The sequence below is a fragment of the Thunnus thynnus genome, chromosome 20 (assembly GCF_963924715.1).
Source record: "Thunnus thynnus chromosome 20, fThuThy2.1, whole genome shotgun sequence".
Taxonomy (NCBI): domain Eukaryota; kingdom Metazoa; phylum Chordata; class Actinopteri; order Scombriformes; family Scombridae; genus Thunnus; species Thunnus thynnus.
In genome coordinates this window covers 1,417,086-1,443,427 of record NC_089536.1, presented here as the reverse complement: position 1 = coordinate 1,443,427, position 26,342 = coordinate 1,417,086, and the positions used below count along the sequence as shown (strand labels likewise).

The following is a 26,342-nucleotide window of genomic DNA, read 5'->3' as shown; positions in this document are numbered from 1 at the left end:
AGAGTGTTTGAAACATAAAGTCAAAGATTACTGCTCAAATGAAATGAAAATACTTTGCACTGATGTTTTTCCAGTTTTATTTATTCTTGTTGTCAGGTCAATGAAGATGAATCAGTTTGTATCAGTTTGTATATGTGAAATGTGTTGAGACCTCATTTTTTACGTAATATATATTTCTGTTGTGTTTTTCCTTTTTTTGTATGTGATTTCAAGATGTTATAATAAAGATGTGAAATTTGAAGTTTGTTTTTTCCCCTCTTTTTTTGGTTTTATTTTATTTTTATTAGATTTTATTTCATCCTGTTTTTGGTTCACAAGTTTGTCTGAAAAACATTGGCGTAAACTCTGGATGAAAGCTTGAGCGTTCACTTCATGTTGAGACTTAAGAGTCAGAAAGAATTTTCACGTCAGCCTACTAGTTAATAATGGCTTATAACTTATCTCTAAATGATCAGTAAGTGACTTATTAACCATTAATTAATGCTTATAAATCCTTTATAAACAGTGACTGACCAGAAAGTGGTGCTCAAAGATGAAACATTTGATCAGACTCAATAAATGTTTGATTTATTGAATTTTGTTAACTCAAAGAACAAATATAAAAATGCTGAATAACAATTTTTGTGCTCAAACACTCAAGTATATAAAAGGCAGTGAAGAAAAACTGGATGTATTTTATAAAAATGATTTCTTGACTCAGACCATAAAACTGGATTCATGGAAATCTTTAAGTAAAAAGAAAGGTACAGCTGTTGACATGAGAGATTGATAATGACAAAATAAAACTATATGCAGATAATCGAGTATTTTGTGACAGTTTTGCAGATGTCTATGAGGTTTGTTTTTCCTGAGTTGACTGATCAGAGTTTTTTGTAGACAAACAAAAGTTAAGTTTACAGTCTGCATTAAACTCATTGTGTTTATCCTGTAATTCTAAAAAATGAGTTGAATGTATTTCCTTCCTTGTAAAACATTTGCAAAACTGTTTGTTTAGTATTTTAAAGTGAGACTAACTTCTGATTAACAGTTGTAAAACAAGTGTAAAAGTAGCACATCTAGAGAAGAGTCATAAAGTCAACTAAATGAATTAGCAATGTCTGTTATACATGTTATATGTCTATATCTATATCTAAAGCTTGCAAACATGAATATAAGCTGTTGGTCATTCCAGACCAAGTGAAGCACTGGTAACTCATAAATCATGAGGTGCAGAATTGTCCAATATGACGTCACTCCTTGAGATATGGGCTGCAAAAAGCTGGTTGGTTTATCACATGAGGCTGAAAGGACAGATGAAACCTTTTCTGCAATGATTTAAGTGCTACTTTAAAGGGAACGTCTGTGTAAAAAATATAAAATCCTCCACTGAGCAGATGGATGTTTGTTTGACTCCTTGGAGGTCCTACTCTGCTCTCTGAGATCTTTCCTCTTCAGCCGACTCTCCTTCAGCTTTGGAAACACCGAGGTTATAAGAATCCAGCTCAGTGTTCTCTTGTGGGCCTGACTTCTGCCCCCTGCTGGCCTGGAGAGACATGACAACACAGATCTAAGTTACTGCATCACTCCTCTCTTCAGTTCAATATAAACAGGCTGAGTGCTTCATTTCAACCAGTCCTCTAAACAACAAACATGTGTTCAGTACCTTCCGGATGAAATAGATGGCAATGATGAACAACAGCAGAGTCACCAGCAGGACGACCAGTGTGATGATAAAAACTGTTGGATCTGACGAGACAAATTCAGTCATGACATTATATCACATGACATTATGAGTACAACAACTCCCATCAAACAGAAACATGGCATGTGCTAGAAAAGCAAACTGGACCATTGTTTTGTGTTTTGTACTATATTCTGGTCCTATATCTATTTTTTTCAATTTTTTCTTGTTCGTATTTGAGTCTTACCTCTAACGTTACAATTAGGGAGGACCAGCATTTTCTAATCCAAGCAGAAACAAATAAATTAATCTTGGGCAAGAAAAAGCCGTTTTTAAACTTTATACGTGTATTGTTGGAAATATCACATGTATTAACATCATATGCCAACAAGAAGCTAAGTGATTATGTGTACAGGGCAAAAAAAACAATTTAGTGTTTAGTTCGTCTTTAATATTCCAAATGTGACCTCAATGACTCTTCAAGTGTAAACGAACTACAGGGTTTACTCCCCACCAGAGTCAGAGTCAAAGAAGACTTTTGGATGAGAGGCGAGATGTCTTGAAGAATCTAAAACAAGTGAAGTTTCCCTTGACTTGACAGACCTTAAATTTGACAGCCAGATTAAAGCTGTGGTGAAGTCAAGCTTTTTCCAGTTGAGGCAGCTGGCAAAAATTAAACCAGTCCTTCAGAGACAGCACTTTGAAACAGTAATCCACGCCTTTGTGACCACTCGGCTGGATTTCTGCAATGCACTTTATATGGGGGTTAGTGCGTCCTCCATTGCTCGTCTTCAACTGGTGCAAAATGCTGCTGCACGTCTTTTAACTGGCACAAGCAAGTATGAGCACATTTCACCTATTTTAGCTTCACTCCACTGGCTGCCCGTCCATTTTAGAATTCATTTTAAAATTATTTAATTTGCTTTTAAAGCCTTGAATGGCCTAGCCCCACCTTACCTCTCTGAGCTGCTGCACCCCTACACTCCCAGCCGCTCTCTCAGGTCAGCTGACCAGCTGCTCCTGACAGTGCCTAAAGCTAGGCTTAAGCTCAGAGGTGAACGAGCATTTGCTGTTGCAGCTCCAAAACTGTGGAATGGATTGCCGCTGCACATTAGACATTAGGCCTCCTCACTGTCTCATTTTAAATCTCTTCTTAAAACCCACCTCTTCTCTCTGGCTTTTGACACCATGTAGCGTGTTGCACCTTGCCTGAGCAGTGCACTTTATTTATTTGATTTTATTTATTTTATTTGCTTTTATTCTATTTTATTTGTTTTTATCTTATTTTATTACTTTTATCCTATTGTGTCCTTCATCGTTTTATTGTGTTCTGTTGTGCTATTTATTGTGTTGGTTTTTTTTATCTTGCTGTGCAGCACTTTGGAAACCTTGTGTTTGTTAAAATCATGCTATATAAATGAAGTGGATTGGATTGGATTGGATTGACTTAACTCTTCTGTATCTACCCCGTTTTTTACCATTATTGTCATTCACTGATTCGTTTGCTGTTCACAGTTGTTATGGTTCAATAACATTAAAGAAGCCGGGAAGGAAACAGTTTACAGTTCCTTCATCAGATTCTGCCTCAGCTCTCTGTAGGTCGCTGGGTCGGTCCTGCTGCCTGATGACTTTTTATCATGTTTTACAAACATGGAAACAAAGTCAGTGTGACGTCTCAGTTCTACTGAGCTTCACACTCTGCTTCAGCTTACCTGTGACAGTGAGAGAGAGCAGACGGCTCTCAGAGGAGAAATTATGAGAAAAAACAATGACTTCATAAACACAGCTGTAGCTTCCTTGGTGGACGGGGTCTGCAGCAGGAAACAGGAAGTCAGCAGAGTGATGGACAGCTGGCAGGGTGTAGTTGTATGTTGTGTAGGAGGAGGTGAAAGTGAGGTGGAAGGAGCCTCCTGGGTACTGAGGCTGGACAGAGCAGCTGATGGTGAACTTGGAGCCCCGGCGCACCTGAAACCCCTGCTGCTGGGCCTCAGAGACCCCGTCCATGGTTGAAGACACAGAGATGATTGGCTGAACCAGCAGGTCTGTAAACACAGAGAGATGGTTGGGCGATTCAGCATTTTATAGGGGTTTGAAGCAATGAGCCTCCAGGAACAAGCTAACTTCTCTACCGTTTAGGATGCCATCATCCTGAATAAGTTTACACTTCATTCCAATGGAAACCACTGACTATCACTGTGACAGAGGAAGGAAAATATTACTGTCATAGATGATGTCACTGATGGACTTACCTGAGCAGATGAGCTCCACAATGGAGGAAGAGGAACTTGATGATGCACATTCCCTCAGTGTAGACCCAGACTGAACACAGTCAGATCTGATCCTCCATACAGATCCAGCTAAGGAATTCTTTCTCCTTCCTGTAGAAATAGCAGAGCCACAGTCAAAATCTCTACATACAAGAGCTGCTTTCTTCAGGATCGGGAGAGAGTACTTCACTGGTCTACACTCTCCCTTTTTCACCTCCAGTCTACCTGCACAGCGACTGGCTTCTCCCACCAACCTGACAGGCTCTGAGCAGAGTCATCAGTAAAAGAATAAAGTGAGTTTCATTAGAACAGAAATGAAGCCAAATCAAAGCTGCAGCTCCTCTTCTACCTGAGCAGGTGCTTCTAGTGTGGTGTAATTTATAAAGACTTATGATGTGCTCAGAGAAAGATAAAATGCAATGCAAATGAGTACTGTTAGGATGATAAGCCTTAAATAGAAGTGTGTTGAATTATCCTTATATTGGAATGTATACCTCACAGAAACTTGTGACTGATATATGGGCACAAAGTATGTTAAAGATAATCTCACTCAGTACACTGGATAAAATTGTAAGTGTGTTTGCATTAAACTTCACTTTTTAAAAAAAATAACCTCAAGAAAGGATCAAGAAATAAGGGTATAAAACGGCAAGAATAACTTGTAAAAAAAGCCAGAAGAAGGACTGGAAACAATGGTGTAAAAAAAACCTTTAACAGTTATAAAAAATAAAAGAGCATAACTGGATAGAACTGGATAGAACTGGATATGCCAGGCATAACTAGTTCAGCTCAAAACCTATGTTGGGGATTTTTGGCCTGCAACAGATGATGTAAAGAAATGATAAGGGTGTAATTGGCTAGTATGAAGAAGCTGGACAATAAGCGTGCCCTATATCAGACAAAAGATATAAAAACTGGGGGCCGAGGGTCAGCCTTCCAGAGCAACCTGGTGAAACTTGTGTACACTGTATTGCTCTCCTTTTTTGCCTGGCATTACAGTACATTTTGCTGCTCAGAACTCTGACTCCTGATGATTCTTTTTTGAACATCAAAGAGAAGTTTTGTCCTTGAGCTGATCTGAAACCTTTTTCAACTGAGACCTAAAAGATTTATTATGACACTAGCTGAGTCTGATCTTCCACAGTCCAGGAGAGCAGACTCATGGCCTCCACACTAGAACTCTTTGGTCCACATTGGAGCCTCCACTTCTACATAGAGCACCCCCTGGAGGACTGAGGGAGCCTCACAGCCAAGCTCCCTACAGACCATTTCTGCATCCTGCTGGTCAAAGTCAGCTTCACACACTGAGGACCACGACTGGTTAAACTGCTGAAACTTAACGTCCAGTCTGCCTGAACACAGAGTAGTCCTATTCACCAGCCTGACAGAGTCTGAAGAGAGAAAGATCATTAGCTTCATCAGTATTAACTGCAATATTCATGCTGATAAAGATTATTTCAACTTCAAAAAAGTTATTGATAGAGAGAGAGAGAGAGCATCTTTATACCCTGACACAAGTACACAAATGTAAAGAAAATATGTTATTTTTTGGAATAAAAAATTTCTTAATCTGGCACCATCTTGTGGTAGCATGAGGAATGAGACCCTGGTAGACCCCAATGCATGACCTTCTGCTCGTTTTTTGTCTTCCTCTGTCAGATTATTGCTTTCAGCAGCAGCAGCTCATGCTATCAGACCAAAGCTCAAACAGTGAACTATAGTTGTTACCACTGATCTGATGTCAGTACATCTGATCACCTGCTAACACTGTGTTAATGTGAATCACTTAAAAACCTCATACATACAGTATATCAAAACTCAAAATTACTAGTGCTTTCTCTTGTAGTGTGAATATCCGAGCTATACTTTTAATGCTGTGTTTCTGTGCGACAGTAGAATACATTTAATTAAGCATGGTCATTCATGTAGCCTGATGAAGAAAGAGAGAACAAATAATGCACACAAAAAGAAAATAACCACCATGTTTCAACCACTGATGGTCTTCCTCAGATAGAGGTGTAGACCTGAACACACCTGTATTTAACAATACCTGATGAAATGTGACATCATTATCTCCTAACAAGCTTGATTGACCCATCTGATACTCATAACTTTTCTCTAACTAAAACTTTCTTTGTAACATTGGCAGGGGCGTTTGCGGCAGACCCCTTCAATTCCACCAAGAAACTACTTGCACAGGAACGAAACGGTCACCTTGCATGCTTCAACAAGATGAACTGACTGGTACCTCAAAAACACCTGCAGCGAAGGAGAGAGGGAACAACACCTGGGAGAAGGCAGGGCTTCGATATCTCCACTAGAAATCAGCATCTAGTTTAAAACTATGGAGCAAATCTTGAGGGAGATCCAGGATGTCACTGGGGCGGCTAGACCAAGCTCGGCCCCAGGCCCTAGAGGAGTGCCCTACAAGCTCTACAAGATGTGCCCGAGGCTCCTGCAATGCCTGTGGAGGATCCTCAAGGTGATCTGGAGAAGGTCTAAGGTAGGCTAGCAGTGGGGAGTGCTGTGTTTTTGGGTTCCAAAGGTGGAAAACACAAGCAACCCTGAACAGCTCAAGATGATCTCAGACCTCAGCAGTGAACTTATAATGATACCGATATCTTCCTGATGGTGTAACTCAGAAGAACTCCTACATTAACACCTCAGTTCAGGAGGGGAAGTCCTGAAGGTCCCAGGGGGCACTGAGCATACAGGAGTGGTCATTCAGCTGATCCGAGAGGTGTAGGAAGGTCACAGAGACCTGTCTGCTATAAGGCTGGATCTCGCCAAAGCCTATGGCTCTATACTACACAAGCTGGTGGAAACATGGACTTCCAGTACAGCTTTGAGCTGAGCTGACACAAGGGGAGTAGATGATCAGTGTGTTATTAATATGTATCACAGTTTGATTATGATGGACTCTTTCTTTACCTAAGCTGCTGTTGGTACTGTTACAGAGGTTGATGGTGAGGTTGTTGACGATGTTCAGAAGAGATGAGAAGTCACTGAGCGTGTACACGTGGTTTTTAACAGGATAAGAGGCGATGACCCTCAGCTGAGCCTCGTTTGCATTCCCTACACCTGAAAGAAAAAATACTGTTAAAATTGTACCTTAAAAAATGATTCTGTTCTTGGGTGCTGGAACGCATGAACACATATTTTTATTATTTGTGACAGTGGAAAATACAAAATATAAGGCAGATTTTAAAGTGCATGTTCCAAATATCCCCCCCGAAAATGTGCTAAGATATAAAATACCAGTCAAATGTTTGGACACACCTTCCCACTCACTTGAATGAGAAAGTGTGACCAAACCTTTGACTGGTGCTGTAGAGGAATCAGCAAATAAGTTCAGATCGAACCACCTTCTTGGGTGCTGGAATGCAGGAAAATATATTTTTATTATTTTTGACAAAGGAAAATGCTAAATGTAAGGTAGTTTTTAAAGCGCATGTTGCAGTTTTTGACCGTACATAAAATGTATAACATGTAAATGTGATAGTTGGTAATAACGTGTTAAAGTTTGGAATACAACATCAGTCAGTAATGGACCTGGCTCAATGTAACGTCAAATAAATTTTCATTCAGTATTTTCCCTGCATCCTGTGGACTTGTGAGTACATTTGGTTTCCACAAGAAAAGTGGATTTAATTCAGTGGAATGCAAGTCAAAACTCAGATACTTTACAGATTAAGTGGCCTGAAACTTGGAACACAGTAAAATGGCCACTATACCAATTGCGTAGACATCAATGCCGGCGTCTTTCAGGTGCTGCGAGGCGAGGGATACATCGTCGCTGGACTCTCCATCAGTAATCAGGATAGCAATTTTGTGGGAGTCTGCATGCATTCCCACATTGGGTTTAAAGTTGTTGTCGAGGATGTAGTTCAGAGCTTTTCCTGTATGACAGTAATAAAGAGGATTTAAAAGGTGCAGAGTTGAAAAGCTGACTGTTGCAAAGACTTTTAAGTGACTGACAGTTGGAGCACTTCCTCAACCTTGTTAAAAATATCTGTTTCTTTGATAAAAAGTCAAATCTAGAAGCCTGTAGACATAAAAACTGAGAGAGAAAGTTAACTACGACTCCCAAGGTGCATTTCAGTTGGAAACATCCAATCACAGAGCTTCAAATTCTATTGTGAGATGCTCAAATCATGATGATTTTGAATGTTGGTATTGTATTATTATAATTATTATAATCACTATCACTTTAACAGCAGCAGCAACCTTTGATTCATAATATTATAGCATGATACTATATAATAATGTAATATCTCAATATTAATAATCATAATAATATTACAATTATTATTATCATATTACAATTATAATTAGTATTGCAATCTGACAGCGTGTTGTTAAATCACCTGTGTTGGTGCCTCCTCCTGGCTGTCGCAGCTTGGCCATGGCCTCCAGCAGGGATTGTTTGGTCTGGTGGGTGTTCAGATGCCACTCGGTCCTTGGGGTGCTGTCATACTGAACCAGACCTGCAGAAAATACACAGAAATGTGTAAAACTGACACACTGACCAAGCTTTTGTTTTGAAATGATAATGAGAATAGCAATGATAATAATGAGTATGAGAATAATAATTTACACTGTATGTTCTTGAACAGATGCATTGGTTTACTACGATTATTATTGTTATTATCTTGTCAGAATCATTAGCTCCAACACACATCACATGTCTCATGCGCACTCATGCCTGAACAAATTTGCATATGCAAAGAAGGACCAAAGGGCTTAAAGGACCATTCCAGCAGTTCAGTCCAGTAGAACTAACAGGCTAACAGGCTAATAACCCCTGAGTCTACTGTCTGACTCTGGTATATGAACGAATCTGGCGAGGCCTGAAGCCCCCGAGTGTCTCTTCGGTATTCTTCGGCATACGGGCAGCAGTTCAGCATGTACAGGAAGTATTGAGGGCAGCGATTATGTATGAGAGCTGATATCAGTATCAGCAACAGCTGAGTCCAGTCAGGTTGAGTCGAGTCTAGTATGAAGATTGATGGTACTGAACGTTCAGCAGTGAGCGCATACACCTACAGTAAAAACGTGTCAGACAGTCACCACCTGCACTGTTTAAAGCGAGCTAAATGTTGTCACACAGAAGTCAAGTGAGTTTTTAATACAGTTTAACGTTGTAATTCCTCCATTTTTATCGCTGACATCTAGTCTGGTGACATATAAAAGCAGAGCAGGAAGGAGAAGGTGAGGGCTTTTATTAGTTTACATACTAGTTAATAAACAAAAAGTAGTTAGAAAAGAAGAAGAGACAAGAAAATGTCTTGAGCTCCAACAAGAAGACAATTCCTCTTTCTACAGAATGACTGTAGAAAGTTGATGCTGTGGATGAACCAACATGACAAAGTTGTGCATCCCTCCTAGCTAGAATGTTTTGTTCAGAAATGCGGTGTGCTTCACAGAGTCTGTTCAGTCAGAACATCTGTCCTGCTAACTGATCCAACACGGACCTACACAGAAGGAATGTACAGTATATCTCCACCATGGAAATCAGTGTCTGGATAAAAGATTGTTTTACAAGCTGAATCATAATTACTATGAGTTATAAATGTGTGTTTCAGTAGATGAAGCACTGAATTTTAAGGTAGGTGTATCACATGAACATTTCATTTTGAACATTTTGAGAATTCTGCAAGTTAATACAAAAGCTAAAATATGTCTGTATGTTTTGGGAAATAACAGACAGTAATGGAGGCTGTATGCAGACAGCACTTATGTAGCTTAAACATGTAAAACCACTGGTATGGTCCTTTTATCCTCACATCAGCCATAACCTTGACTACTCTGGTTATCATGTCCCATTTTACTGCTTTTTTGCTCATTTATAATACGGGACCTGTGTGTGTTTCACAGTGTGCTGTAAATATTTTAGTATTTTTAGTACTTTATACACAAGCAGTAGTAGTAATAGTACCAGGATCAGTAGTGTGAATAGTTGTTGTAGTAAAAATATTACCGATCTGGACTTTGTCAGGGCCGATGTTGAAGTTGCTGACTGTTTGATTTAGAAAGGACTTAATGTTTTCATAATCTTCAGAGCCGATGCTCCCAGATCCGTCGACTAACAGCACGATGTCAGCCTTGGCTGTGCTTTCACACTGAGAACCTGGAGGAAAACAGAGGATTGTGGGATATGAGACACAAGAGACCAAATATTGAAGCAAGACTAAGGCTGTGTCTGAAATCACTCACTATTTACTACAAGTGCAAATTTGTCCAATATTTGGAGCCTCAAATGTTCCACAATGGAACAAAAAAGTAATGTTCATGTTGTGATCACTACTTCCTGCAAACAATCCCACAATGCCATGCATTGCATTTTATAGACACAAAAGTTAGCGGTGTGAGACTCCACAGCAGACAGTGATGATGTAAAAATGACGATTAGTGAATTCCCAAAATCTGTAATTTCTGCTCACTATTGAATAAACTGTGTGTATTAGTGAGTAGTGAATGAGTGAATGAGGGAGGGATTTCGGACACATCCTGAAAGTCTACAGTCATGCTAACAGCACTGTGAGACTGTACACACTGGTGTTTTGAGCTAAATGCTAACATGCTGATGTTTAGCAGGTATTATGTTTACCGTGTTAACCATCTTAGTTCAGTATGTCAGCACACTGACATTTGACAATTAACACCAAACAAAAAGTACAGCTGTGTCATTAGTTTTGAGACTATTTGGACATGAACCAAACTTCATCCATTCTCAGCCGCTTATCTAGGTGCTGGTCCTCCTGGGGGATCCAGAGGTGTTCCCAGACCAGATGAGATACATATAATCCCTCCAGCGTGTTCTGCACTGAGGTCTCCTACCAGTTGGACGTGCTTGAACACCTCCAAAGGAGGTGCCTATTCTCTCTTTCTCTCTTTTTACCTGTTGATTGGTGTTTATCTTCAGCCTGGAGTCCTGGAGAGAAAATCAGAAATTTCACATTTAGATCGGAGCAGAGCTGTGAACTGAACAAACACAGAGCTGTTTCTGGACATCTGGAGGCTCTGAAGAGACAGACAGCAAGCTAGACATCTTAAGAAAAGGTGTTTGTTCTGGTCTGAATCAATGGATGAGTTTGTAAACTTTGTTCTGTTTCTTTACACACAGAAAGAAATCTAAGCGAACCAAAAATCATCACTAAAAGCCAGGTGAGAATGTTCTCTCTTCTCATTGGTCAGATATCTCTGGGGCGAGAGTTAGAACGTAAACACAGGAAGAAGGTCCTGAAGAAGCTCTGATCTGCCCAAATACCAAGAAGACAATGTACTTGGTTGTTACATCTGATCACCTGCTAACACTGTGTTAATGTGAATCACTTAAAAACCTCATACATACAGTATATCAAAACTCAAAATTACTCCTGCTTTCTCTTGTAGTGTGAATATCCGAGCTATACTTTTAATGCTGTGTGTCTGTGCGACGGTAGAATACATTTAATTAAGCATGGTCATTCATGTAGCCTGATAAAGAAAGAGAGAACAAATAATGCACACAAAAAGAAAATAACCACCATGTTTCAACCACTGATGGTCTTCCTCAGATAGAGGTGTAGACCTGAACACACCTGTATTTAACAATACCTGATGAAATGTGACATCTTTATCTCCTAACAAGCTTGATTGACCCATCTGATACTCATAACTTTTCTCTAACTAAAACTTTCTTTGTAACATTGGCAGGGGCGTTTGCGGCAGACCCCTTCAATTCCACCAAGAAACTACTTGCACAGGAGCGAAACGGTCACCTGGCATGCTTCAACGAGATGAACTGACTGGTACCTCAAAAACACCTGCAGCGAAGGAGAGAGGGAACAACACCTGGGAGAAGGCAGGGCTTCGATATCTCCACTAGAAATCAGCATCTAGTTTAAAACTATGGAGCAAATCTTGAGGGAGATCCAGGATGTCACTGGGGCTGCTAGACCAAGCTCGGCCCCAGGCCCTAGAGGAGTGCCCTACAAGCTCTACAAGATGTGCCCGAGGCTCCTGCAATGCCTGTGGAGGATCCTCAAGGTGATCTGGAGAAGGTCTAAGGTAGGCTAGCAGTGGGGAGTGCTGTGTCTTTGGGTTCCAAAGGTGGAAAACACAAGCAACCCTGAACAGCTCAAGATGATCTCAGACCTCAGCAGTGAACTTATAATGATACTGATATCTTCCTGATGGTGTAACTCAGAAGAACTCCTACATTAACACCTCAGTTCAGAAAGGGAAGTACTGAAGGTCCCAGGGGGCACTGAGCATACAGGAGTGGTCACTCAGCTGATCAGAGATGTGTAGGAAGGTCACGGAGACCTGTCTGCTATAAGGCTGGACCTCGCCAAAGCCTATGGCTCTATACTACACAAGCTGGTGGAAACATGGACTTCCAGTACAGCTTTGAGCTGAGCTGACACAAGGGGAGTAGATGATCAGTGTGTTATTAATATGTATCACAGTTTGATTATGATGGACTCTTTCTTTACCTAAGCCGCTGTTGGTACTGTTACAGAGGTTGATGGTGAGGTTGTTGATGATGTTCAGGAGGGATGAGAAGTCACTGAGCATGTACATGTGGTTTTTAATAGGATCTGAGGCGATGACCCTCAGCTGAGCCTGGTTTGCATTCCCTACACCTGAAAGAAAAAATACTGTTAAAATTGTACCTTAAAAAATGATTCTGTTCTTGGGTGCTTGAATGCATGAACACATATTTTTATTATTTGTGACAGTGGAAAATACAAAATATAAGGAAGATTTTAAAGTGCATGTTCCAAATATCCCCCCCGAAAATGTGCTAAGATATAAAATACCAGTCAAATGTTTGGACACACCTTCCCACTCACTTGAATGAGAAAGTGTGACCAAACCTTTGACTGGTGCTGTAGAGGAATCAGCAAATAAGTTCAGATCAAACCACCTTCTTGGGTGCTGGAATGCAGGAAAATATATTTTTATTATTTTTGACAAAGGAAAATGCTTAATGTACGGTAGTTTTTAAAGCGTATGTTCCAGTTTTTGACCGTACATAAAATGTATAACATGTAAATGTGATAGTTGGTAATAACGTGTTAAAGTTTGGAATACAACATCAGTCAGTAATGGACCTGGCTCAATGTAACGTCAAATAAATTTTCATTCAGTATTTTCCCTGCATCCTGTGGACTTGTGAGTATATTTGGTTTCCACAAGAAAAGTGGATTTAATTCAGTGGAATGCAAGTCAAAACTCAGATACATCACAGATTAAGTGGCCTGAAACTTGGAACACAGTAAAATGGCCACTATACCAATAGCGTAGACATCAATGCCGGCGTCTTTCAGGTGCTGCGAGGCGAGGGATACGTCGTCGCTGGACTGTCCATCAGTAATCAGGATAGCAATTTTGTGGGAGTCTGCACGCATTCCCACATTGGGTTTAAAGTTGTTATGGAGGATGTGTTTCAGAGCTTCTCCTGTATGACAGTAATAAAGAGGATTTAAAAGGTGCAGAGTTGAAAAGCTGACTGTTGCAAAGACTGTTAAGTGACTGACAGTTGGAGCACTTCCACAACCTTGTTAAAAATATCTGTTTCTTTGATAAAAAGTCAAATCTAGAAGTGTGTAGACATAAAAACTGAGAGAGAAAGTTAACTACGACTCCCAAAATGCATTTCAGTTGGAAACATCCAATCACAGAGCTTTAAATTCTATTGTGAGATGCTCAAATCATGATGATTTTGAATGTTGGTATTGTATTATTATAATTATTATAATCACTATCACTATAACAGCAGCAGCAACCTTTGATTCATGATATTATAGCATGATACTATATAATAATGTAATATCTCAATATTAATAATCATAATAATATTACAATTATTATGATCATATTACAATTATAATTAGTATTGCAATCAGACAGCGTGTTGTTAAATCACCTGTGTTGGTGCCTCCTCCTGGCTGTCGCAGCTTGGCCATGGCCTCCAGCAGGGATTGTTTGGTCTGGTGGGTGTTCAGATGCCACTCGGTCCTTGGGGTGCTGTCATACTGAACCAGACCTGCAGAAAACACACAGAAATGTGTAAAACTGACACACTGACCAAGCTTTTGTTTTGAAATGATAATGAGAATAGCAATGATAATAATGAGTATGAGAATAATAATTTACACTGTATGTTCTTGAACAGATGCATTGGTTTACTACGATTATTATTGTTATTATCTTGTCAGAATCATTAGCTCCAACACACATCACATGTCTCATGCGCACTCATGCCTGAACAAATTTGCATATGCAAAGGACCAAAGGGCTTAAAGGACCATTCCAGCAGTTCAGTCCAGTAGAACTAACAGGCTAACAGGCTAATAACCCCTGAGTCTACTGTCTGACTCTGGTATATGAACGAATCTGGCGAGGCCTGAAGCCCCCGAGTGTCTCTTCGGTATTCTTCGGCATACGGGCAGCAGTTCAGCATGTACAGGAAGTATTGAGGGCAGCGATTATGTATGAGAGCTGATATCAGTATCAGCAACAGCTGAGTCCAGTCAGGTTGAGTCGAGTCTAGTATGAAGATTGATGGTACTGAACGTTCAGCAGTGAGCGCATACACCTACAGTAAAAACGTGTCAGACAGTCACCACCTGCACTGTTTAAAGCGAGCTAAATGTTGTCACACAGAAGTCAAGTGAGTTTTTAATACAGTTTAACGTTGTAATTCCTCCATTTTTATCGCTGACATCTAGTCTGGTGACATATAAAAGCAGAGCAGGAAGGAGAAGGTGAGGGCTTTTATTAGTTTACATACTAGTTAATAAACAAAAAGTAGTTAGAAAAGAAGAAGAGACAAGAAAATGTCTTGAGCTCCAACAAGAAGACAATTCCTCTTTCTACAGAATGACTGTAGAAAGTTGATGCTGTGGATGAACCAACATGACAAAGTTGTGCATCCCTCCTAGCTAGAATGTTTTGTTCAGAAATGCGGTGTGCTTCACAGAGTCTGTTCAGTCAGAACATCTGTCCTGCTAACTGATCCAACACGGACCTACACAGAAGGAATGTACAGTATATCTCCACCATGGAAATCAGTGTCTGGATAAAAGATTGTTTTACAAGCTGAATCATAATTACTATGAGTTATAAATGTGTGTTTCAGTAGATGAAGCACTGAATTTTAAGGTAGGTGTATCACATGAACATTTCATTTTGAACATTTTGAGAATTCTGCAAGTTAATACAAAAGCTAAAATATGTCTGTATGTTTTGGGAAATAACAGACAGTAATGGAGGCTGTATGCAGACAGCACTTATGTAGCTTAAACATGTAAAACTACTGGTATGGTCCTTTTATCCTCACATCAGCCATTACCTTGACTACTCTGGTTATCATGTCCCATTTTACTGCTTTTTTGCTCATTTATAATACGGGACCTGTGTGTGTTTCACAGTGTGCTGTAAATATTTTAGTATTTTTAGTACTTTATACACAAGCAGTAGTAGTAATAGTACCAGGATCAGTAGTGTGAATAGTTGTTGTAGTAAAAATATTACCGATCTGGACTTTGTCAGGGCCGATGTTGAAGTTGCTGACTGTTTGATTTAGAAAGGACTTAATGTTTTCATAATCTTCAGAGCCGATGCTCCCAGATCCGTCGACTAACAGCACGATGTCAGCCTTGGCTGTGCTTTCACACTGAGAACCTGGAGGAAAACAGAGGATTGTGGGATATGAGACACAAGAGACCAAATATTGAAGCAAGACTAAGGCTGTGTCTGAAATCACTCACTATTTACTACAAGTGCAAATTTGTCCAATATTTGGAGCCTCAAATGTTCCACAATGGAACAAAAAAGTAATGTTCATGTTGTGATCACTACTTCCTGCAAACAATCCCACAATGCCATGCATTGCATTTTATAGACACAAAAGTTAGCGGTGTGAGACTCCACAGCAGACAGTGATGATGTAAAAATGACGATTAGTGAATTCCCAAAATCTGTAATTTCTGCTCACTATTGAATAAACTGTGTGTATTAGTGAGTAGTGAATGAGTGAATGAGGGAGGGATTTCGGACACATCCTGAAAGTCTACAGTCATGCTAACAGCACTGTGAGACTGTACACACTGGTGTTTTGAGCTAAATGCTAACATGCTGATGTTTAGCAGGTATTATGTTTACCGTGTTAACCATCTTAGTTCAGTATGTCAGCACACTGACATTTGACAATTAACACCAAACAAAAAGTACAGCTGTGTCATTAGTTTTGAGACTATTTGGACATGAACCAAACTTCATCCATTCTCAGCCGCTTATCTAGGTGCTGGTCCTCCTGGGGGATCCAGAGGTGTTCCCAGACCAGATGAGATACATATAATCCCTCCAGCGTGTTCTGCACTGAGGTCTCCTACCAGTTGGACGTGCTTGAACACCTCCAAAGGAGGTGCCTATTCTCTCTTTCTCTCTTTTTACCTGTTGATTGGTGTTTATCTTCAGCCTGGAGTCCTGGAGAGAAAATCAGAAATTTCACATTTAGATCGGAGCAGAGCTGTGAACTGAACAAACACAGAGCTGTTTCTGGACATCTGGAGGCTCTGAAGAGACAGACAGCAAGCTAGACATCTTAAGAAAAGGTGTTTGTTCTGGTCTGAATCAATGGATGAGTTTGTAAACTTTGTTCTGTTTCTTTACACACAGAAAGAAATCTAAGCGAACCAAAAATCATCACTAAAAGCCAGGTGAGAATGTTCTCTCTTCTCATTGGTCAGATATGTCTGGGGCGAGAGTTAGAACGTAAACACAGGAAGAAGGTCCTGAAGAAGCTCTGATCTGCCCAAATACCAAGAAGACAATGTACTTGGTTGTTACATCTGATCACCTGCTAACACTGTGTTAATGTGAATCACTTAAAAACCTCATACATACAGTATATCAAAACTCAAAATTACTCCTGCTTTCTCTTGTAGTGTGAATATCCGAGCTATACTTTTAATGCTGTGTGTCTGTGCGACGGTAGAATACATTTAATTAAGCATGGTCATTCATGTAGCCTGATAAAGAAAGAGAGAACAAATAATGCACACAAAAAGAAAATAACCACCATGTTTCAACCACTGATGGTCTTCCTCAGATAGAGGTGTAGACCTGAACACACCTGTATTTAACAATACCTGATGAAATGTGACATCTTTATCTCCTAACAAGCTTGATTGACCCATCTGATACTCATAACTTTTCTCTAACTAAAACTTTCTTTGTAACATTGGCAGGGGCGTTTGCGGCAGACCCCTTCAATTCCACCAAGAAACTACTTGCACAGGAGCGAAACGGTCACCTGGCATGCTTCAACGAGATGAACTGACTGGTACCTCAAAAACACCTGCAGCGAAGGAGAGAGGGAACAACACCTGGGAGAAGGCAGGGCTTCGATATCTCCACTAGAAATCAGCATCTAGTTTAAAACTATGGAGCAAATCTTGAGGGAGATCCAGGATGTCACTGGGGCTGCTAGACCAAGCTCGGCCCCAGGCCCTAGAGGAGTGCCCTACAAGCTCTACAAGATGTGCCCGAGGCTCCTGCAATGCCTGTGGAGGATCCTCAAGGTGATCTGGAGAAGGTCTAAGGTAGGCTAGCAGTGGGGAGTGCTGTGTCTTTGGGTTCCAAAGGTGGAAAACACAAGCAACCCTGAACAGCTCAAGATGATCTCAGACCTCAGCAGTGAACTTATAATGATACTGATATCTTCCTGATGGTGTAACTCAGAAGAACTCCTACATTAACACCTCAGTTCAGAAAGGGAAGTACTGAAGGTCCCAGGGGGCACTGAGCATACAGGAGTGGTCACTCAGCTGATCAGAGATGTGTAGGAAGGTCACGGAGACCTGTCTGCTATAAGGCTGGACCTCGCCAAAGCCTATGGCTCTATACTACACAAGCTGGTGGAAACATGGACTTCCAGTACAGCTTTGAGCTGAGCTGACACAAGGGGAGTAGATGATCAGTGTGTTATTAATATGTATCACAGTTTGATTATGATGGACTCTTTCTTTACCTAAGCCGCTGTTGGTACTGTTACAGAGGTTGATGGTGAGGTTGTTGATGATGTTCAGGAGGGATGAGAAGTCACTGAGCATGTACATGTGGTTTTTAATAGGATCTGAGGCGATGACCCTCAGCTGAGCCTCGTTTGCATTCCCTACACCTGAAAGAAAAAATACTGTTAAAATTGTACCTTAAAAAATGATTCTGTTCTTGGGTGCTTGAATGCATGAACACATATTTTTATTATTTGTGACAGTGGAAAATACAAAATATAAGGAAGATTTTAAAGTGCATGTTCCAAATATCCCCCCCGAAAATGTGCTAAGATATAAAATACCAGTCAAATGTTTGGACACACCTTCCCACTCACTTGAATGAGAAAGTGTGACCAAACCTTTGACTGGTGCTGTAGAGGAATCAGCAAATAAGTTCAGATCAAACCACCTTCTTGGGTGCTGGAATGCAGGAAAATATATTTTTATTATTTTTGACAAAGGAAAATGCTTAATGTACGGTAGTTTTTAAAGCGTATGTTCCAGTTTTTGACCGTACATAAAATGTATAACATGTAAATGTGATAGTTGGTAATAACGTGTTAAAGTTTGGAATACAACATCAGTCAGTAATGGACCTGGCTCAATGTAACGTCAAATAAATTTTCATTCAGTATTTTCCCTGCATCCTGTGGACTTGTGAGTATATTTGGTTTCCACAAGAAAAGTGGATTTAATTCAGTGGAATGCAAGTCAAAACTCAGATACATCACAGATTAAGTGGCCTGAAACTTGGAACACAGTAAAATGGCCACTATACCAATAGCGTAGACATCAATGCCGGCGTCTTTCAGGTGCTGCGAGGCGAGGGATACGTCGTCGCTGGACTGTCCATCAGTAATCAGGATAGCAATTTTGTGGGAGTCTGCACGCATTCCCACATTGGGTTTAAAGTTGTTATGGAGGATGTGTTTCAGAGCTTCTCCTGTATGACAGTAATAAAGAGGATTTAAAAGGTGCAGAGTTGAAAAGCTGACTGTTGCAAAGACTGTTAAGTGACTGACAGTTGGAGCACTTCCACAACCTTGTTAAAAATATCTGTTTCTTTGATAAAAAGTCAAATCTAGAAGTGTGTAGACATAAAAACTGAGAGAGAAAGTTAACTACGACTCCCAAGGTGCATTTCAGTCGGAAAAATCCAATCACAGAGCTTTAAATTCTATTGTGAGATGCTCAAATCATGATGATTTTGAATGTTGGTATTGTATTATTATAATTATTATAATCACTATCACTATAACAGCAGCAGCAACCTTTGATTCATAATATTATAGCATGATACTATATAATAATGTAATATCTCAATATTAATAATCATAATAATATTACAATTATTATGATCATATTACAATTATAATTAGTATTGCAATCTGACAGCGTGTTGTTAAATCACCTGTGTTGGTGCCTCCTCCTGGCTGTCGCAGCTTGGCCATGGCCTCCAGCAGGGATTGTTTGGTCTGGTGGGTGTTCAGATGCCACTCGGTCCTTGGGGTGCTGTCATACTGAACCAGACCTGCAGAAAACACACAGAAATGTGTAAAACTGACACACTGACCAAGCTTTTGTTTTGAAATGATAATGAGAATAGCAATGATAATAATGAGTATGAGAATAATAATTTACACTGTGTGTTCTTGAACAGATGCATTGGTTTACTACGATTATTATTGTTATTATCTTGTCAGAATCATTAGCTCCAACACACATTACATGTCTCACGCGCACTCATGCCTGAACAAATTTGCATATGCAAAGAAGGACCAAAGGGCTTAAAGGACCATTCCAGCAGTTCAGTCCAGTAGAACTAACAGGCTAACAGGCTAATAACCCCTGAGTCTACTGTCTGACTCTGGTATATGAACGAATCTGGCGAGGCCTGAAGCCCCCGAGTGTCTCTTCGGTATTCTTCGGCATACGGGCAGCAGTTCAGCATGTACAGGAAGTGTTGAGGGCAGTGAGTAAATATGAGAGGTGATATCAGTATCAGCAACAGCTGAGTCCAGTCAGGTTGAGTCGAGTCTAGTATGAAGGTTGATGGTACTGAACGTTCAGCAGCGAACGCATAAACCTACAGTAAAAACATGTCAGTCAGTCACCACCTGCACTGTTTAAAGCGAGCTAAATGTTGTCACACAGAAGTCAAGTGAGTTTTTAATACAGTTTAACGTTGTAATTCCTCCATTTTTATCGCTGACATCTAGTCTGGTGACATATAAAAGCAGAGCAGGAAGGAGAAGGTGAGGGCTTTTATTAGTTTACATACTAGTTAATAAACTAAAATGAGTTAGAAAGGAAGAAAGGACAAGAAAATGTCTTGAGCTCCAACAAGAAGACAATTCCTCTTTCTACAGAACGACTGTAGAAAGTTGATGCTGTGGATGAACCAACATGACAAAGTTGTGCATCCCTCCTAGCTAGAATGTTTTGTTCAGAAATGCGGTGTGCTTCACAGAGTCTGTTCAGTCAGAACATCTGTCCTGCTAACTGATCCAACACGGACCTACACAGAAGGAATGTACAGTATATCTCCACCATGGAAATCAGTGTCTGGATAAAAGATTGTTTTACAAGCTGAATCATAATTACTATGAGTTATAAATGTGTGTTTCAGTAGATGAAGCACTGAATTTTAAGGTAGGTGTATCACCTGAACATTTCATTTTGAACATTTTGAGAATTCTGCAAGTTAATACAAAAGCTAAAATATGTCTGCATGTTTTGGGAAATAACAGACAGTAATGGAGGCTGTATGCAGACAGCACTTATGTAGCTTAAACACGTAAAACCACTGGTATGGTCCTTTTATCCTCACATCAGCCATAACCTTGACTACTCTGGTTATCATGTCCCATTTTACTGCTTTTTTGCTCATTTATAATACGGGACCTGTGTGTGTTTCACAGTGTGCTGTAAATATTTTAGTATTTTTAGTACTTTATACACAAGCAGTAGTAGTAATAGTACCAGGATCAGTAGTGTGAATAGTTGTTGTAGTAAAAATATTACCGATCTGGACTTTGTCAGGGCCGATGTTGAAGTTGCTGACTGTTTGATTTAGAAAGGACTTAATGTTTTCATAATCTTCAGAGCCGATGCTCCCAGATCCGTCGACTAACAGCACGATGTCAGCCTTGGCTGTGCTTTCACACTGAGAACCTGGAGGAAAACAGAGGATTGTGGGATATGAGACACAAGAGACCAAATATTGAAGCAAGACTAAGGCTGTGTCTGAAATCACTCACTATTTACTACAAGTGCAAATTTGTCCAATATTTGGAGCCTCAAATGTTCCACAATGGAACAAAAAAGTAATGTTCATGTTGTGATCACTACTTCCTGCAAACAATCCCACAATGCCATGCATTGCATTTTATTGACACAAAAGTTAGCGGTGTGAGACTCCACAGCAGACAGTGATGATGTAAAAATGACGATTAGTGAATTCCCAAAATCTGTAATTTCTGCTCACTATTGAATAAACTGTGTGTATTAGTGAGTAGTGAATGAGTGAATGAGGGAGGGATTTCGGACACATCCTGAAAGTCTAAAGTCATGCTAACAGCACCGTGAGACTGTACACACTGGTGTTTTGAGCTAAATGCTAACATGCTGATGTTTAGCAGGTATTATGTTTACCGTGTTAACCATCTTAGTTCAGTATGTCAGCACACTGACATTTGACAATTAACACCAAACAAAAAGTACAGCTGTGTCATTAGTTTTGAGACTATTTGGACATGAACCAAACTTCATCCATTCTCAGCTGCTTATCTAGGTGCTGGTCCTCCTGGGGGATCCAGAGGTGTTCCCAGACCAGATGAGATACATATAATCCCTCCAGCGTGTTCTGCACTGAGGTCTCCTACCAGTTGGACGTGCTTGAACACCTCCAAAGGAGGTGCCTATTCTCTCTTTCTCTCTTTTTACCTGTTGATTGGTGTTTATCTTCAGCCTGGAGTCCTGGAGAGAAAATCAGAAATTTCACATTCAGATCGGAGCAGAGCTGTGAACTGAACAAACACAGAGCTGTTTCTGGACATCTGGAGGCTCTGAAGAGACAGACAGCAAGCTAGACATCTTAAGAAAAGGTGTTTGTTCTGGTCTGAATCAATGGATGAGTTTGTAAACTTTGTTCTGTTTCTTTACACACAGAAAGAAATCTAAGCGAACCAAAAATCATCATTAAAAGCCAGGTGAGAATGTTCTCTCTTCTCATTGGTCAGATATGTCTGGGGCGAGAGTTAGAACGTAAACACAGGAAGAAGGTCCTGAAGAAGCTCCGATCTGCCCAAATACCAAGAAGACAATGTACTTGGTTGTTAGTGCAGGTTGGACCTTGTTGATTTCACTCATCAACATCCCAGCATGCAAAGCGGTCCTGGCCACGGGAACCATTTAGCTCAACTTGAAGCCTTGTAGTTCGTCAGATGGAGGTTGTATCACGTTTCCACCACTAATGAACCAAGACCACTTCCTCTAAAGGATCTCTGTGAAGTTATTTTGGTCTGAGGATGTTTGCTGTGTTCAGATCTGCCTGAATGAATTGAACCTGTAACATAATATGTAAACTTTGAACCAACATCTTGGTAAATGAGTTTGTTATTCCAACTAAATCCAAATATGATGGAGACAAGTAAAACAGTTAAACTGCTGCTAATGATAGCTTAGCTTAGCTTAGCTTAGGAGAGTAGCAGTAACTTCCACCTGAGCTGTTGAATCAAGTGGAATTCATGTGATTTTGTTTTTATTACACTTCATATGTAAATGTATTAAAATTTACATTTATTATACCTGTTTCAATTTAATTTTACAGTATACCTGGCCTGGAAGATACAGTAAAACATACTTTTCATCATATAATATGAACTTTAAATACTATAAAGTTTATTTTCTATAAATAAAGAAAGCTGGATGAAACATGATATATTGTTGAAGTTACATTTCCCTTACATCCAGACTGCAGTATGAGGTACTCTCAATTATTTTAGGGTGAAATAATCCTCATGAAAACACAAAAAAAAACCCAACAAAAAAACAAAGAAATTTAAGGAGCAAACGTCTCTCTTTGCCTGGTCAGCCTGAAACTTTAAGACCTTTTTTCTTGACCTCACTGCTTCTACTTTCTGCTTCTCTGAAGAGCAGCAGATGAGATGAACACATGAACACAAGCTCAACAGAGTTGCATGCATGCAGAGTTAAAGGAAAACTATGGTTCATTAAAACTTGTGTTTGTCTCACATGTTGGTTTGTTTCCTGTCTGATCATCTGACTGCTATCAGACCTATCAGACCTGTTTTTTAGTGATGTCACCATGTTCACAGATCTCAGATATTAAAGGCCCCATGAGACGAAGTTAGAGCATCTTTAGCTTCTGTATTGTGATGTATGTCCCAGTGATAGTGAGTGGTGTACAGTTACTAGTTCTAGTAAATCAAATCCTTTGCACTTGATTGGACTGCTAAAAAGTGGGCAGGGCTTTGAGTTTAGTGCGACATGCAGCTTCAGAAGGAAACAGAGCCACAGAGGACTCTTGGCTCCACACACATCTCCCTCACCTGTTGAAGGAAGGACTCTTTTTAGTGTCTGGTATGTACTGAGTCAAACACACCGAGCGCTCATGAATTCCCGACTTTTTCCATTCATACTGCCCACACCCACTCACTGTTATCGTAGGGTACTGCTCACGCTGCCTGCTATGGTGGTGCTGTCCACTCAAAACATAGTAAGTGGGACAACCAATGAATGAGCGGGAATCATTGTCTCAGACGAGGATGTCAATAAGTGACTCTAGACAGCCTGGCAGCTACTCACTGAACAAGATCAAATGAACCGTTCTCTCTAACTGGGACGTATGAGTGAATGAGGTGCCATTGAATCGCACTTGAGTCAAGACAGACGGCAGGTTACATTGAACAAGACTGAACAAACTGCTCTTGAACTACCCAGTGAACAATAACTGGGATTTCAATGTTGATTCCGAGTTGAAAACTGGGTGATATTCAGTCTTGGTTTCAGTCTGTCTTCAACCAGCTAAAATGTGGTTACAACATCAACGTGTCACAAAACACACATTTGTTTAATCTTTTTGATCATTTGTTCAGTTGTAGCTTGAAAGAGAAGCGATATTGATTAGTGTGAAGGCATTTCTCCAAAGTTATATTGCACTGGTAGGTAAAATGTGGTCTACATGAAGACGTAATTCCAATGCATTAAACTTTAATATAAAATGTCAAAAATATGGAACTATATAGTAGGAGTGGAGCGGAATCCAAATCCGGTATTTTTGGTGCAGTGGTCAGCGCAGTCGTCTGTGGTGTGAGAGACTGGGATTTAAGACCTGATGTTGGAACCCTCTTTCACTAGACCATATTTCACCGGGATTTTCAATAATGAAATTTTACTTCCTCTACAATGTGCAAATAATAGCAACTGTCATTTTGGACCCTAAGTAAGAAACCACAAACAAATTTCTTAGTTGAAAGCCAGAAATTGCAAATCCTGGTGAAATATGGTCTAAATGTGAATGTTTAATCAACGTAAAATAAATAGTCAAATAGTCGGTGAAAAAACTTTCACTTTGGAACCTGTTATGAATGTCTTTTCACCGGTGACCATAGCCATTTTATGGCTTTTCAAAGGGAAAATGCTCACGGGGTTGACTGGTAATGCATTGCACAGAGGTTTTGTGGGGCAGGCAGCACTAGTTGTCGAACCTGCATGTGCTATAACGGAGTGTCACGGAGAAACTGATGGCGTATTTTGCAAAAGTATCAAAACTCAACAGGTTACATGTATCAAATTGACGGAACCGAAAGAATTGGTCCACCGATCACTATTAGCTAATACGACCCACAAACGGTGAAGTGCGGTTTAATATGATGGGTGTGGCTAGCTACTCGCCCTAAGTCACATTTGATTGGATGAACTTGAAACTATGAAAATAAGTCATAGTTAGTTATATTATAGTGTAACAGACCGGTTCATATAGAGTTAATGAAGCACAACAAATCTGAATGATGTGTGTGTGTGTGTGTGTGTGTGGGTGCATGCATGCTTATATTCCTGACATTGTGAGTACATAAATCTTCACAGTCACATTGTGGGGACTCACTTCCCTTTTGTGGAAAAAAACTCAAGTTCCAAAGAAAAATGTCTTGAAAAAGGTTAGGGTAAGTCCCCAGGAAATGAATGTCTATGTAATGTTCCCAAAAGTGACCTAGGGCAATGTGTGTGTGTGTGTGTGTGTGTGTGTGTGTGTGTGTGTGTATACTTGTATTCCTCATGTTGTGTTGGACTGGACAGCTTCCAGGTGTGAATGTGTAACTGTGTGAATGTGATCAGTGTCCCTGAAAAAGACAACACTCCTCTCAGTGAAACTCCCTTGAATAAAAATAGAGTGGCTCATAAAGAGTTGTCTGTAGCAGACAGTCTCACCCACTTATGGCAGTGATTGGTCAGGTGTGTGCAGGTGTGAAAGTGGCTTGAACTTCACTTGTCAACTACGTCTGTCAGGTTTCATGTCACCATCAGAGTGCAACACTGTGAATGTCTTCCAGGAGAAACTGTGTGATGTGTATTTTGTATATGTGCATCAGTATGTATGTATAAGTACACATATAACTCTCCTGTAGCTCCTGATGCTTTCATGTAAATGTTTACTGGGCTACACTGTTATATGGAAGCTCTTTTATGTCACATTACAGCAACAAAATAACACATTAAATGATTAAAACACATCAAATAAATGTAAAATTCAAACATCCAAAATAAACAGGTCCAACAATGCATCCATCTAATAATGAACACAGAGGTAGAATAATAAAAAGTCACTTATTAAATGAGAAAAGTCCAAAAAGAACCTCCTCACAAATGAAGTTCAGCTGCATCTTTTTTATCTTTAGGTCTATGTTTAGTGTTCACCACCAGATGTCACAATTTCATTATTTAAGAAGGGTCTTCCTCATGCGTTGCTCATGTCCTGCACCGGCCTGTCAATCAAACTGCCTTCAAAGTCCCTCCCTGTTCTTCTTAATATATTCACAGTCCCTGCAAGGTGACGGTCACGTGACCCACAAACAGCTCGAAGACGTCAGCAGGATTTTACATTTATATGCTTTGAATTTTCATTATTAGATGATTGGTTTGTTATTAGAAGTTAAAGAGATAAAACTCATTACAGCAAGTATCAGAACTTTTACTGAACACTTCACTACATTTTACTGACCATGTTGACTTTTACTGCAGTTTTCAAAGCTGCTGTTTGACTTGAACTCAGTATTTTTACATTACAGCAGAGTCTTACCTGAGCTCCAAAGCAGCAGCAACAGCATCAGCAGGTGATCCATG

At 40.0% G+C, this 26,342-nt stretch overlaps 1 protein-coding gene across 1 annotated transcript; it reads right to left on the bottom strand.

Annotated features, from left to right (window-relative positions):
• LOC137172592 (collagen alpha-6(VI) chain-like) lies at positions 1 to 26,341 on the bottom strand. The gene is made up of 20 exons (XM_067577101.1): positions 26,299 to 26,341; positions 21,924 to 21,956; positions 21,003 to 21,152; positions 19,390 to 19,509; positions 18,757 to 18,921; positions 17,954 to 18,103; positions 16,375 to 16,407; positions 15,454 to 15,603; positions 13,844 to 13,963; positions 13,211 to 13,375; positions 12,408 to 12,557; positions 10,829 to 10,861; positions 9,908 to 10,057; positions 8,295 to 8,414; positions 7,662 to 7,826; positions 6,859 to 7,008; positions 3,910 to 4,038; positions 3,373 to 3,702; positions 1,643 to 1,725; positions 1 to 1,522 (listed from the first exon to the last, which is right to left on the bottom strand). Exons 1-20 carry the CDS (start codon positions 26,339 to 26,341, stop codon positions 1,403 to 1,405), a joined length of 2,559 nt encoding a protein of 852 aa, XP_067433202.1. The 3' UTR covers positions 1 to 1,402.
• Between the last annotated feature and the right edge of the window lies 1 nt (position 26,342).